The 13,263-nt window shown below is 38.2% G+C and overlaps 1 protein-coding gene across 3 annotated transcripts in view; it reads left to right on the top strand.

Annotated features, from left to right (window-relative positions):
* The window catches only part of TENT4A (terminal nucleotidyltransferase 4A), a 53,212-nt gene that overhangs the window by 11,126 nt on the left and 28,823 nt on the right, over positions 1 to 13,263 (top strand). For all 3 annotated transcript variants that reach the window (XM_088525854.1, XM_088525846.1, XM_088525838.1), the window contains exons 2-7: positions 2,977 to 3,100; positions 5,558 to 5,604; positions 6,458 to 6,578; positions 8,033 to 8,140; positions 8,964 to 9,092; positions 10,194 to 10,407. In XM_088525854.1, the coding sequence (XP_088381980.1) occupies positions 2,977 to 3,100; positions 5,558 to 5,604; positions 6,458 to 6,578; positions 8,033 to 8,140; positions 8,964 to 9,092; positions 10,194 to 10,407 (743 nt within the window). The remainder of the gene's footprint in view (positions 1 to 2,976; positions 3,101 to 5,557; positions 5,605 to 6,457; positions 6,579 to 8,032; positions 8,141 to 8,963; positions 9,093 to 10,193; positions 10,408 to 13,263) is intronic.

Genomic DNA, 13,263 nt, shown 5'->3' with positions numbered 1-13,263 from the left:
AACATCTGCCCATTCCTTCAGCACTCATGGGTGCGTTGTACCAGGTCCATTGGATTTGTGGGTGTCCGGTTTGCCTAAATGATCCTTAAGCTGATCCTCCTTAACCAAGGGAAAGTCTTTGTTTCTCCAGACTTCATCTCTTGTCTGGGATTCCTGACGGCCGACTTTTAGCAGTTCGGAGTGAGGCAAAGAAGGCATTCAGTAGCTCTGCCTTCTTTATCCTTCATCAGCAGGGTACCCACCCCATTCAGAAGATGCACATTTTCCCTAGTTTTCCTTTTGATACTTGCATATTGGAAGAAGCCTTTCTTGTCCTTCACATTCCTTGCCAAATGCATCCATTCCAAATGCATCTTAGTCTTCGTATCGCTGAAGGCATTTAAAACTGAGAACATCATAAGTAAGAAACTTTCAGAGTCAGTAAAACTCCAAGTTCACAGCTATAGATTCCATTGATCTTTGCTAGGGAAGAAGTTAAGAGAGTTCTTACTAGAGCTTGCTTTAACTCTTGGGAGCCTTTGTTTTAAATTTCAGTAACAAATATTTAAATCTGCTGGTAGAATAACTGATGTACAGCTATATCTGATTGTATGTGTCAAACTAGAGTTAAGCTCTAGAGGAAATTCACCACAAAGCCACAGTGTATAATTTGAACTTTTAGTGAATTTTGACAATTTAGCTCTTGGGGTGCTTTCTTGTACAAATTGAAGCACAAGTGAAGTGATATCTTTCCACTGGAAGGAAATGAAGAACTAGCTTTGGAGAGGTATTTTGGGCATTACTGTTTGAGTCTTTCATGCTGGTGATGAACAGCAGCTCAGTGGGATGCTGATGTGTGTGCAAGCTCTGGCTTTTCTTTTGACCTTGCTGCTTAGGGCTTGTTGTTGAGAGCCCATTGTGTTAGGCAGAGGCTGCAGTGTGTAGGGGAACTCAGACCTGTTTTGCCTTCCTCCTTTCTCAATATAGGACACCTGCTATAAGTAATTTTTCTCAGGAATGTGTCTATCTCCTCCTACACTGATCAGATTTGGTCAGTATTAACAACACAGCTAAGATGCCTGCATAAACTGAAAGGGTCAGTGCAAGTTTTTATATAAGGCAGTTGGGCCTGGTAGATCTCAGTTCATCAGAGGATTTGTTCATCAGCCATATCCACGTGGTCAGCTTGATACAGAACTGCATTTTTTTTGAAGAATACTTCTGAGGTTTGTTGAAACTGTAAAAACTGAGCTGTTCCGTGCCCCCTGGTACAATGGGATTACCTGTCAAGTGAAAGAATAAATAATTTACTTTTATAATAAAGGAAGGCTACCAGTGCAATTACTCGGGCATTGTTGTTGCTCTGTGTATTCATAAATAACTGGGGGGAGAGGGGAGAAGAAGGGAATGAGGAAAAGACAAAGATGGATGTTAAAACTAAACTAAAAGAAGAGCTGACTGCAGAAGTGGGAGCTTATTCATAATCGATAAAAATTGCAGAGAGAATTAAGTGCTAGTAAATATGAAGAGGCGTATCTAAAGAAAAGTAGCATAGGTGGTATGTACATGGTGGGTGGGCTTTACCTGAAAAAAATCAGTTGAAATCCTTTTGAGCTTCTAAAAACCTAGTTTGCGATCCACTCAAAAGTATGCCAGAATTACTGGAAACATGTAGGTTGCAAGGGAGTTGGGTGACTGCTCCATCTGTTCTGGTGTCGCCTCCAACTGTGAGGAAGTCTGCAGTTAGACCTGACAGCTGTATTCTGATGTTTTCTTCATTGGACTTGGAGGTCTTGGAGGCGGGAGAAGTTTCTAGCCTTTCTAGAAACAAACAAAATAAATAGGAGCTAGTTTATATGTTCAGTCTTGCTTTAAAGTTTTGGAATCTGTTACATTTCAAATTAAAAGGCTCAGTCTGTAAGCTTGCTGGGTAGCTTGTGTTCAGTGGGAACCCAGACCCAGAGACCCAGCTCGGGAAATGAGGGAGTGCAAGCTGTAATTCTAAGTAGGTGTGCTCTTCAGAAGTTGTGCGTGCACGTTTTGTGAAAACATGTGCGTTAAACGGCGTCCTGGTACTTGGAAATTATGTGGGCAACACCTTCTGAATGTGATCTGAGGAAAATACATATCGTAGTAGTAATTCCGTGGTAGAAACTATGCACCACACTCCTTCCTTCCACCATGCTGGCATGACTTGCTGCTTTCCTGTGACCCCAAGTGTTCCGTTTGCCTGGAAACTGGAATCAAAACGGGTTAGTGAGTGTCCTCTCTTGGCATATCAGAAAGATGGGAAAAAAAGGAAGGACTTAGCAGGTATATGAAGATTCCCTGTGAGAAATTCTCAACTAGTATTGGTAGTAGTGTATTTTATAGTTTCAGTTAAGTCTAGTTGAAAGGTAACTTCCTCTATGAATAACTAGCCCATAAAGAGTTTGAGTTGTGAAAGGAATCCAAGGTTGTCAAGCTGTTCAGCAGGCAACTATAGATGTGGTTCACCACACTCTTCATGTCAATGAGTGCTCAAACATGCATTCTGTACTCCTCTATAGAAACTCATGAATGCCTCTTTCCGAGTCTCATGAACACCCACATGCACAGAAATAAGAATCCCTGCAAGAATGAGCCTGCTCTAAGTTCTTTGTGTTTGTGTTTGCTTCGTGTTTGGATCATTGCATAGTTTTTATTTTTATTTTTTTAAGAGGAAATGCCCTTGGGGGTTAGAAGCTCAATTTAACTGCCTCCACTGTGGTGGTGGTGGTTTTTTTTTTTTTTTTTTTTTGCAGCTAGTCTCAGTTGGTATCTTTAGCACTTAGGCAGTGTGGTGGAGGTTGGTTGTTGTATGTCTAGATCACTAATTTTTTATGTAGGTTTTGGTGTAGAAATCATGGATGGAAAAATCTTAAAATCTGACATTAAGTAAAGCCTGTGGCTTGTTTTTAGTTCAGTTCATTGTTATAGCAAAATCACCATTATAACTGATGCTACATTCTCCTTTAGATTACATGAAGAAATAATTGACTTCTATGACTTCATGTCCCCTCGTCCTGAGGAAGCAGCTATGAGAAGGGAAGTGGTGAAAAGAATAGAAATGGTCATCAAGGATCTCTGGCCTACAGCTGATGTGAGTGTAACTTGAGCTTTTGTTAATTTACTTTTGTGGTAAACTTTAGAACTTAATTCACTTATTTTCTCTATTTCTGTGTTTTTTGTTTTGTTTGGGCGGGGGGTGGGGAATGAAAAAGTAAGACTTCAACTTAAGGTAGTGGACTTAATGTCAGAGCTGGTGTCATCGGTTTCCTAGATATTGCATTTAACCTCAGAAATGAGAACCTACAAACTACTGGTGTGTAGTCTAAAGCTTAAGGAATGAACAAACTGCTTGCCTTAAACCTTCCCCCTTCCCCAGTCCATGATTTAGGTAAGTCCCTCAATAGCAGTTTTTACTCTGAGAATAATGTTTGCAGTGTCCTCCCTAGTGAAGTATTCTTGATTAACACTAGGTTACTCTAGAAGGTGTATTGAGCCACTCATCTGTAGAAGAAAAAAAAAAAAAAAAAAAAACTTCTTGCTACTCATATACCTTGTGTCACATACCATCCTATCTGAAATCTCTAGAAAGAAATCGAGCTGTGTGAAAAGAAAATCCCACTTAAACTATTCTTTTTTAAAAATGCTATCCTATCTTTTAGATAGCTTTCCTCACCATCTAATTAGAATCATACCTGGAAGCTTTGAAAACTGCTATTGCTGATTCAGACTTAGGCTTTTGGACCATCACACCCAATCTATTTTTTCTCTTTAGGCCACTGAATTTAATAAGGTATTTAGTTTGGTCTCTGAGCCTAATTCTGCCTAGAGAAAGCAAGTCAGTGAAAACTACCGGGATTCTTCAGTGAACTGTTCCTGAAAATCAGCTGATGCAGTCTGTGTTCTGGAACAAAAGGATATTAACTTCTCATGACATATGTGATACACATATGTCAATGAAAAATACAAAAGAATGGTAAGCAGTGAATTTGATCAGAGGCACCAAATTCTGAAATAATTATAAAAATGGCAGATATCTAACACACCTTCCAGAATGTGCATGTATTTAAAATGTATCACAGAGTAGGACTAGTTCATTCTCTTGCTGTAGACTTTCCCAATACTTAATTTTAGTTTAGCAAAGCTTTTAGACATACCAGGTAAAACAGGATTGAATTTTAATGTTCAATATTGTTTAGGTAAGCACTATTTTTTTTTGGTAGGGTGTGGTATTTCTGTGATTGTGTCTCAATGTCCACATATGAAACACATTTCTCAATAGTATCCACTGCTTGTCATGTGCATCTGATGTGCTGCTTTGAATTGGGTTAGACTTGCGTCAACTGACATATTTTCTGGTTTTACTCATGAACTGTTACCGTTGCCTCTTCCTCTTGGGGTTATATCATAATTCTTTAAGCCTTATGCACTGGCTGACAAGGATTGGATGAATTTCTGTGTACATCCTTGGCAAAGTTACCATTGTATTGCAATAAGGAAGAATGACATTAGTTAGTAAAAACAAACAAACAAAAAAAAACCAAAAAACTTTAGCCTATGAAACAGTAGGGTGTAGCAAAGGGAATATCAAGGCTCAATTCAGGATCAATTCTCCTATATCTACCAGAAACTTTATGAAAAAGTATTATTGGATTGCAAAGTGTTGTTAATTACTGCTTCTTCTAATTGACCTAATCTGATCTTGATAAAGTTTTTAAGCTCACATTTGGATTCAAGTCTTTAGGGATTATTTTGTCAGAAAAATGAGTTGTCTAGATTGCTAAATTGCTATTTTTCCTTGGCACAAAATGCTCATGGGGGCCTCAATATTACTTTTTTACATTTTGCCTCCTGTCTTGACCTCATGACTGCTTTCTAGAACTGGGGCTGCTGCACAAAGTACAGCTAAGTTTGCACATTGATGGGGCAACAGTCATGAGTTGTCCGTGCTTTTTTCTCTAGGAGATTGCATGGAATGTGTGCTTGATGATGTAGGTCAAAAGTTTTAGAGGTCTGACCATTAATTTGATTCATCTGAATTTTAATTTTTTAAACAGTTCTTGGCATACTGTGATCTTACAGAACTGCTTAATTTGGGTACTTAAAAGAATTCACTATGGTTACAGTTGCTCTTCTGAATTAAAGCATATTTGCTCATCGAATCTAACAATTCTGAAAAAAAAATTCTTTCCTTCTCATTTCAATAAAGCTGTCTATGAAGAAGGAAGGAAGCAACTGATACATTTTACTATGATAGAAGTGAAAAAGACATGTTCCAATAGTTTATGCTCTGCTGCTTGCAGTCCCTTCCTTTTGGGAAAATACTATTTTCTGCAGAGTTGCATATTTAAGAAAAGGTGTGCAGGCTTAGTTTGATGAAAGTAAGCAATTCAGTAAAATTCAGTAATGTATTCTTACTGGGCTCTGTCTGACAGATTCAGAAAAGTTAAAACAAATCTTACGAAACTGAAGTGAACATTCATAGTTATAAGGTATTCCAGTGATGTGTACCTTTTTTTTTTTTTTTTTTTCTCCTCCTCTCTCTCTCTAGGTCCAGATATTTGGCAGCTTTAGTACAGGACTTTATCTCCCAACTAGGTAAGTGATAATTTATGTACAATTTGTTATCTTTTAAAGAAATGGCAAAATTCCTCTCTGAATCTTGCCATTTCTTTACACCAGAATATAAAACTTCCAGTAGAATTTTTGCATAGTGTCACACATGACCAAGGAAGGAGCTGTTGAACTTAAAAGATTGTAGATGTATGTGATATCTTGGTATCTGAATTTCGTACATTTTGCGGACTGTATACATCTGCTTTTCTGTTTTTTCTGAGATGACTGTTTTTTTTTTTTCCAAATGTGATAAAATTCACATGTTTAATATTTCCTATTTAGGGATTATGCATTTTGTTGAATAATGTGAGTATCAAAAGTCAACCTTGCCACTTACCAACAGAATAACTGCAAAGTCACACAGCTTAGTTATCACAGTTGTGTTTTCCCAGCTTTTAGGAGATTAAACTAAATTCAGTGTTTAATTCAATATCACTTAATAGTTGGATAGATAATCTGGCAGTTCTTATTACCTGCAAACTTGTGTGGGTTAAACTTTTTGTGTATGTGTGTGTGTTGCATACTTTTATGTACTGCAATCTCACCTCTGATTAACAATTTTGGAATAAGCTTGTTTGGCTGGCTAACTTTCCTGCCCACATGGAAGTCACGAGAATTGGAAATGGGAGCAAGAAGCTAGAGTACTTATTTTGGGACTTAAAGCACACAAGACCATCTCTTCTTACCCTTGCTGAAGCAAGCTTGTTAGAAGCATAGGCTGCAAAATGGTTATTCCTGTGGACTTTCATATGTAGAAGACTAGTTTCACCATTTTATTCAGCGGATTGCTCTCTCCTAGACTTAGTGCATTTCCTGTTGTGTTCTTTTTGTTCAGCGATATTGATTTAGTTGTTTTTGGGAAATGGGAGCGCCCCCCTTTACAACTGCTGGAGCAAGCACTACGAAAACACAGCGTTGCTGAGCCGTATTCCATTAAAGTACTTGATAAAGCTACGGTAAGTCATAATTGTTGAAATATTCAATGGAGAAGCTTTCAGACTGCTTGATAGGAAAGTGATAAATATTTAGTCATTCATGAAGCAAGTAGCGTTATCTTGAGCACAGTGCTTTGCTGTGGCTGGACAAGATCTTAGCAGAATGTGTGAGTGCGTAGCAGTAGCGTATGGATTTTGACATGAAAGACAATACTCCTGGGCACGTATGCTGTCTTTGCTATAAGGTCTCTTAAAAGTCAATATTAGCCACATATCTAATAAAACAATTATTTGTATAATATAACAGCTCTTTCAGTAACTTGTAGGAGGACGTGCAAGAGGCCAGTAAATAGGATTGCCTAGCTTGAAACCAGTGTTTTCCTGCTCGTGTTATTTCTAATGGTGTAATGAAGTGTTCCAAACCTAACATTTATCCTTCCTTTCCAAAACACGTTTTGTCACTGGTCGTTATTTTAGATGTGAAGCTATTTCGCATCAGTCTTGTAAGCCTAATGGATCTGAATATTGAATATGCCTAAAAACTTAGTGGGGAAATTTTACTTCACTGAGCAAGTATTATTTTCTCTGGGATATCAAGCAGTATTTCCCAAACTTTCAGTAGCAAGCCACTACCTTTTGTAATCTCTGAAATAACGTGACTATTTCTGTTGGAGGAGCATCAGGTAATAGCTGTGGTAGCCTTTGGTTTCCCTAAGAGCAAGTGGAATTTTCTGAATTAGTAATGCCAGTTAGTGAAGGTGAACAGCACTAGGCAAATCAGTCTTACTGACCTTGATATATGCTTTTCCTCTGCTGTTACTGCAAAATAATACTATGCTTCATTCTGCTTTCTGTTTCAGATCAAGAATAAATTCAATTCAATTCAAAATAAAGTTAGCAGTTGAAGTTTAGGATGCAGTAGTGCTTTTAATACCATTTCTCAAGATACTGCCTTGAAGGCAGTGGTTTGAGATTGTGCCTGTTGGTATTTATCTAGTGACGTATTGCTGCTGGAAGAGGAAGTGTTCCTGCTTTGCTTTTAACCAGCCTGGCTTTCACCTGACTGTAGTGAGCCACTTCATGTTGATAAATGAGCAGGCAGCTCTTCCTTTTTCTGCTAGACTAATCTCTGTTTAGCACATTGAATGATTAGCTGAATGCAGGTTATGGCCATAGAATGTACCTTGTTAACAGCATTGAGTCATTTACTTAAAACGTCTCATGAAACGGCGTTGATGTTTTGGCTGTGAAGGTAGGAATTAACAGCTCTGGGAAGGTACATGCATGATCATAAGTAATATGATTATACATGTTCATGATCACCTCACAAATTTACTTGTCTTTTCTCAAAAAACATGTTTTTTTTTGTCTTGAATGTGACGTTCATTTGGACTGATTATGTCCATATCTTAACAGTAGCTGGAGAGGAGCATTAGTGCTGATGGATTCATAAAACATTGTCTTAATTTTTTCAGGTACCAATAATAAAACTTACTGACCAAGAAACAGAAGTAAAAGTTGACATCAGTTTTAATGTGGAAACTGGTGTGAAGACAGCTCGCTTTATCAAGGAATACATGAAGGTATTGCCATGTAATTAATGCTGTACTGTTAAGGAATGGTGCTAAGGGGCTTGGCTAACTCTTTGGTATGGCCGAAGACTTTTGCAAGCTCATTGCTGAAGGCTGTTTTCATTAAAACTAGTTAAATGTGGATTTGTAATTGTTTTCTATATGGATATTTTCATATATATGCAGTGATGCCTTAGTTGGTAGAAAGGAAGCTTTTTAAAAAGTCTTGATCTTGGTCTTTATAAATCAGAAACTGGAAATAATGTACATTGAATGATAGGTGATGCATAGATTTTTTTCCAATATTGGAGTGCTAGATATTTATGGATAAACTGTATCCTAAAAAGACTTTTACAGTTGTGTCTAGGTGTGAGATACTAAATTTTTTCTTTAAAGAAAGGCGATTCAAGTTTCCTTATCTGAGTTTGTGATGTTAGATTATGAATATTCTCTTGCTAAACAAAATGCCTGAAACCTTTTTTTTCTGTGGAAGTGTGCTTCAAATCAAGCTTAGCTTTATGCTCTGCAATGAAAGTACTGTTCAGATGAGAAACTTCGCTTGTAATGAGGGACACTGTCATTTATGGAAGAGTATAAAAATTCCTCTTGTTTGAGGGAGAAAAATTAAATTTGATATATAGACTGTTTGATTAAGAGTTGAAGTCTACTTTTTTCTAGTTTCTAGAATAAAAATGCATTTTTTTTCCCTCGAGGAAGACATTATATAGTGTGCTACTGAATAACACTTTGTATTAGAAGACAAGATTTTGTAATTGTTTAGCTCTTGTTTTGGAAAGTTGACATTATTATTGATAGAACTTATTTTGCTTTGCAGAAATACTCTTTGCTGCCATATTTGATTTTAGTATTAAAACAGTTCCTCCTTCAGAGGGACTTGAACGAAGTTTTTACTGGTGGAATTAGCTCTTACAGCCTAATTTTAATGGCAATTAGTTTCCTACAGGTAAGTTAATGCCTTATTTGCTTGTGAAATCTTTGAAAATGTTGGTTTCTGTGCTGATGCCCCATTAGGGACGGTGCTGTTCCCTCTGATTCTTCTTGGCCCCGTGCAGCTCGCCCTTGCTGCGGCTCTGAGCGCGTGCGTGTTGGCCACCGCTGCTGCCCGCCCTTCAGCCTCTGAGAATTTGGCTTTACTGTGTGAACTGACGCAGCAGAAGGGGCCTTGTGGACATCTCTGGGGCGGTGCGTTGCTTCCCCTCCTTGTGTGGATTGCACCACCTTCCTAGGCAGCCGGTTCCAGTGTCTGGAACATTTGTACTGCTGTCTCCTAAATGTGCCAGAAAACAGTTCAAGCCTGTTGTTGTTGCCCACTGATACTGAATGTGGAGGTAGTTGCTTTCTAAGGGCTCATTAGGACTATGACATTAAACACCTCTGCTGTTTCCTAATTGGCTGTAGATTGGTTAGGCTTTGACATGTCGAAACTGGCAGATATTTTAGGTGACTCACAAATGTGTTAATGACTTATTTCCTCCAGTATTTTTTGTAAGTGATATTAAGTTTTTCTGTCAGCATGGCCAAGTAAAATGTTTGTTGCTGTCAGTGCCTGTGATGATGAAAAAGAACCACGTATTCCAGTGCTGTTAAAATGAGTATTTGGAATATAGCAGTAGATTATACATATGGGGAGACTGAGAAAAAGACCATATTTTGGGGTAGACAGATTCCCTCACCTTGTCATTTTCTGAAAACATTAAAGCCTCCTGAATTTGTGTGAAAAACCAGCTATTATTCTTTCACAAACTAGGCCTTAATGTAGAATGCAGTACTCCTTACTGCTTTTAGTGTAGGAAAAGGGATTTGCTAACTATCCATATGCTAGGTGAAAAGGTAGGAGAAATATTCTTTGGCCTCCATACACTACTTAAGTGCTGCCCCCTCTTGGTTAAATGAAAGCATTTTCACTACATGAACTATTAATGCCCTCAGTTCAAATTTCTGTGAAGAGGCTGTACCGAACCGTTTAAATGAGAAATTTTTTTGTTACATAGTGTTGATCTGACAAATGTTTGCTGTTAATAATTAACAACTGTTTGTGTCACAGCTGCATCCAAGAATTGATGCCAGAAGAGCTGATGAAAACCTTGGAATGCTTCTCATAGAATTTTTTGAACTCTATGGAAGGAATTTTAATTACTTGAAAACTGGTATTAGAATAAAAAATGGAGGTGCCTATATTGCCAAAGAAGAAATCATGAAAGTCATGACGAATGGATATAGACCATCCATGTTATGTATTGAAGATCCTCTCCTGCCTGGTAAGACTGTACATTTCTGGCAGTTTTGTGGAGCTCTAGCTCAAATTATGCCATACGAGAGTCCCTGAAGTCTGTCATATGGGTTGAGAAGTTGCACTGGGGGAAAGAATATATCTGGTGGTGTGGTGCAGTTATGGAGGTGGGTTGGTGGATAAGGAACTGAAATCCCCTAAGATTCGTAGCTTCAGTAACTTTGGTTGCACTCATACAGTGCAGATGTACGGAAATGCAGGAATATATGAGTGTACAGTAAGGCTCTCTAATAGTGCTGAGGGTAGGAAGGAAAGGTAGGTCCAGGAAATCCTGGAAGGAGATTTCTAGAAGGGACAGAATTCAATTCTTCATTATGAGAAAATGAAAAAAATACGTAGTTTTTCTCACCCCAGTCTCCCTAGCAGTGCCATTCTTCAGTTAAATTGTCCCATCTGGGAAAGAAAAGCCTCAAATGAAGTACCTTCATAAAGAGGAACACAGCAGAGAATGCACAGAAAGATGAGTTCACATTCAGGAGTGTGGAGCAAGGGAGAGGCTGCAGTGTGCTGTTGGTATGAGGAGTCTGACTTGTGGAAATGGCTTCTGTGCTGTGCAGGTGCTTCTGCAGAGTGTCCCTTTTAGCTGAATGTACTTCTGGAAGTAAAAGATTTCATTTTGATTCAGTAACTTGTAAAATCAAGATTAATCCTGGTTGAACTCCTGAAAATGTTCTGGTACTACTCAGTTTGGCTTCTGTTCAGACTGGAACTAGAACTCCAAAAAACCTTTTTAACAAAGTCAATATTCAGTTGATTTGGACTTGAGCATTCTAGAATGTAATTGGCACGCAAACTCCTTTATACTGTCACATCTTGTGGGTAGGCTGCTTATGTATAGCACTTCTAAAGCAAATACCATGGATCAGGAGCTAAGTTTGACTCCTTTTTAAATACTCACTGTGCTAAATGTTCATACTCCTCTAGAACAGGTTGCAAGCAAAGATACTCATTTTTCTAACCACAGCTCTGATATGTAGCTCTGAGATTGTGTCCAGGGCAACTCTTACCAATTCTTGCATTTGAGTAGGCCTAAGTGTGAATGTGTAGAACTACCTAATGGTGTTTTTGAGGGTTTAATCAGGAGCTGTGTGCTTACTTGCCTGAAGATCCAGGTCAGTAGTAGCACGAGCTACATTTTTGTAAAATAAAGGGCAGTTACTGTGTCAGTCTTCTTTCTTAATGTCTGCTAGCTTAGGACTGAAAGAGAAGAGTTTGTTTATACTCTAGAATGTTTTGGTGATTACTGATAGTCAATTTTTCGATTTTTTTTTCTACTTTCCATTCATTTGAAATGAAATGGCAAGTCCTGTGGGGGCTCTGGACTGTTCCTTTAGCATGAAACTTGAAGAACCAAAGAACTCTGGAAGAAAGATTCTATTTTTGTGCTCTCAGAGTTGTTAAGAACTAGATTTCAGATGAGGATCTGCAGATAGAATTAATGGAATTCTTACAGGAGAGGGTGTTTAAGCAACACAAGTGAAAGTTGACAATAACTTGAAATACATCATTTGGAGAGCTTTTCCTAAAAGACATCACCTAGCAGCTGCCATAGAGCTCAGAATTTGGAACTGGGAGGAAAATTGTTTAGGAGATCCAGAATGGCTCTTTGCATCACATCTGGGAAATACAGCCTCCTTAGGTCAAGGCATAATCATATATCCTTACAGTGTCTAGAAGTGCCTATTAAGGGTATATAATTAGTATCTAAAACTCTAATAATTAGATTTGTTATTGTTTGTGTCTCTATACAAAGAACTGTTCCAGGAGTTTAGGTTCTTGTTCAGATGAACAAGATGTAATCTCCATATTAATTTGAGGTCGGATCAGCTCGGTGTCTAACTCCTTGAGGGTTAGTACCACTATGGTAGTGGGAACAAGTATCTGGGTGAAGGGACAGCTGTTGTCTGCCTTCAGATTAGCTTAAACTGCTGTAGATTTTTTTTTTTTTTCCCTTCAGAAGCACTTCACATGCGACCAATTTTTAGTCTTCTTTGTGACTGTTCTTGTGATTTTTCTCAAATTCTAGTTAAGCCTGAGAAGAAAAGCTTGAAAGATGGCTTAGTCCTGGACAGACAAAGTGTAGAGACGAAAGAAAACAAAGCAACTTTTCCATTTCTCAGCATCATCCAAGTAGTGTGAGAATTCCTGCTATGAGCATTTGCACAAACTGTGTAATAGTGTGCTGAAAGATATAGCTTATTAATAGCTTCAGAAAGTCTTAGAGGACAGGATTAAATGTAGTGTTGTTCGAGTCTGAGGACTGGTATTTCTTCTCTGTGAAGTGGTGATGTCTCGCTAGCAGAAAAAGTATATCATCAAAAAGATATGGCCTTTTAACTGCTCAGTGTGTTTCTAATGCAACAGACATCAGCCAGCTCTAGTGCTGTTCCCTCTGTATGTTTGCCTTGTACCAGATTCTTTTGGGTGCTACAGGCTTTCCTCTGAGTTTCTCTAAGATTATTTACCCCGTGCTAGAGGATTCTAATCTCTGTTTTGATAACAAAGATTTCAGGAAAGATGTCAAGAGTTTGCGCTTTGAAGTTGCAGCAGATTTCTGAAATCTGGATTGAAGATGTTGGACTACTCTATCCTATGATATTTCTTATGGTGTTGTTTTTGGCCTGATACAGATATTCAAATTTTTGTTTTTCCTCTTCCTTGCAAAGAGATTATCTGAGAGTACCTTGTAGCTGCCACCACATCAGCTTCTCAAGACAGTAATTCCTTTGCTATGTGGTGTGAAGAAGCTGTGTTGAAAGCATTTCTTTAGGAGGATTGCGGAGTTGGTCACTTACAGGTATCTTCAGTGTGACAGTCTTTCTGG

The sequence above is a fragment of the Tinamus guttatus genome, unplaced genomic scaffold, assembly GCF_059628265.1.
Source record: "Tinamus guttatus ecotype Peru unplaced genomic scaffold, ASM5962826v1 Tinamus_guttatus_pri_ptg000025l, whole genome shotgun sequence".
NCBI classification, from domain to species: Eukaryota; Metazoa; Chordata; class Aves; order Tinamiformes; family Tinamidae; genus Tinamus; species Tinamus guttatus.
Note: the sequence above shows the minus strand (reverse complement) of the source record. Positions and strands in the feature narration are given on the sequence as shown.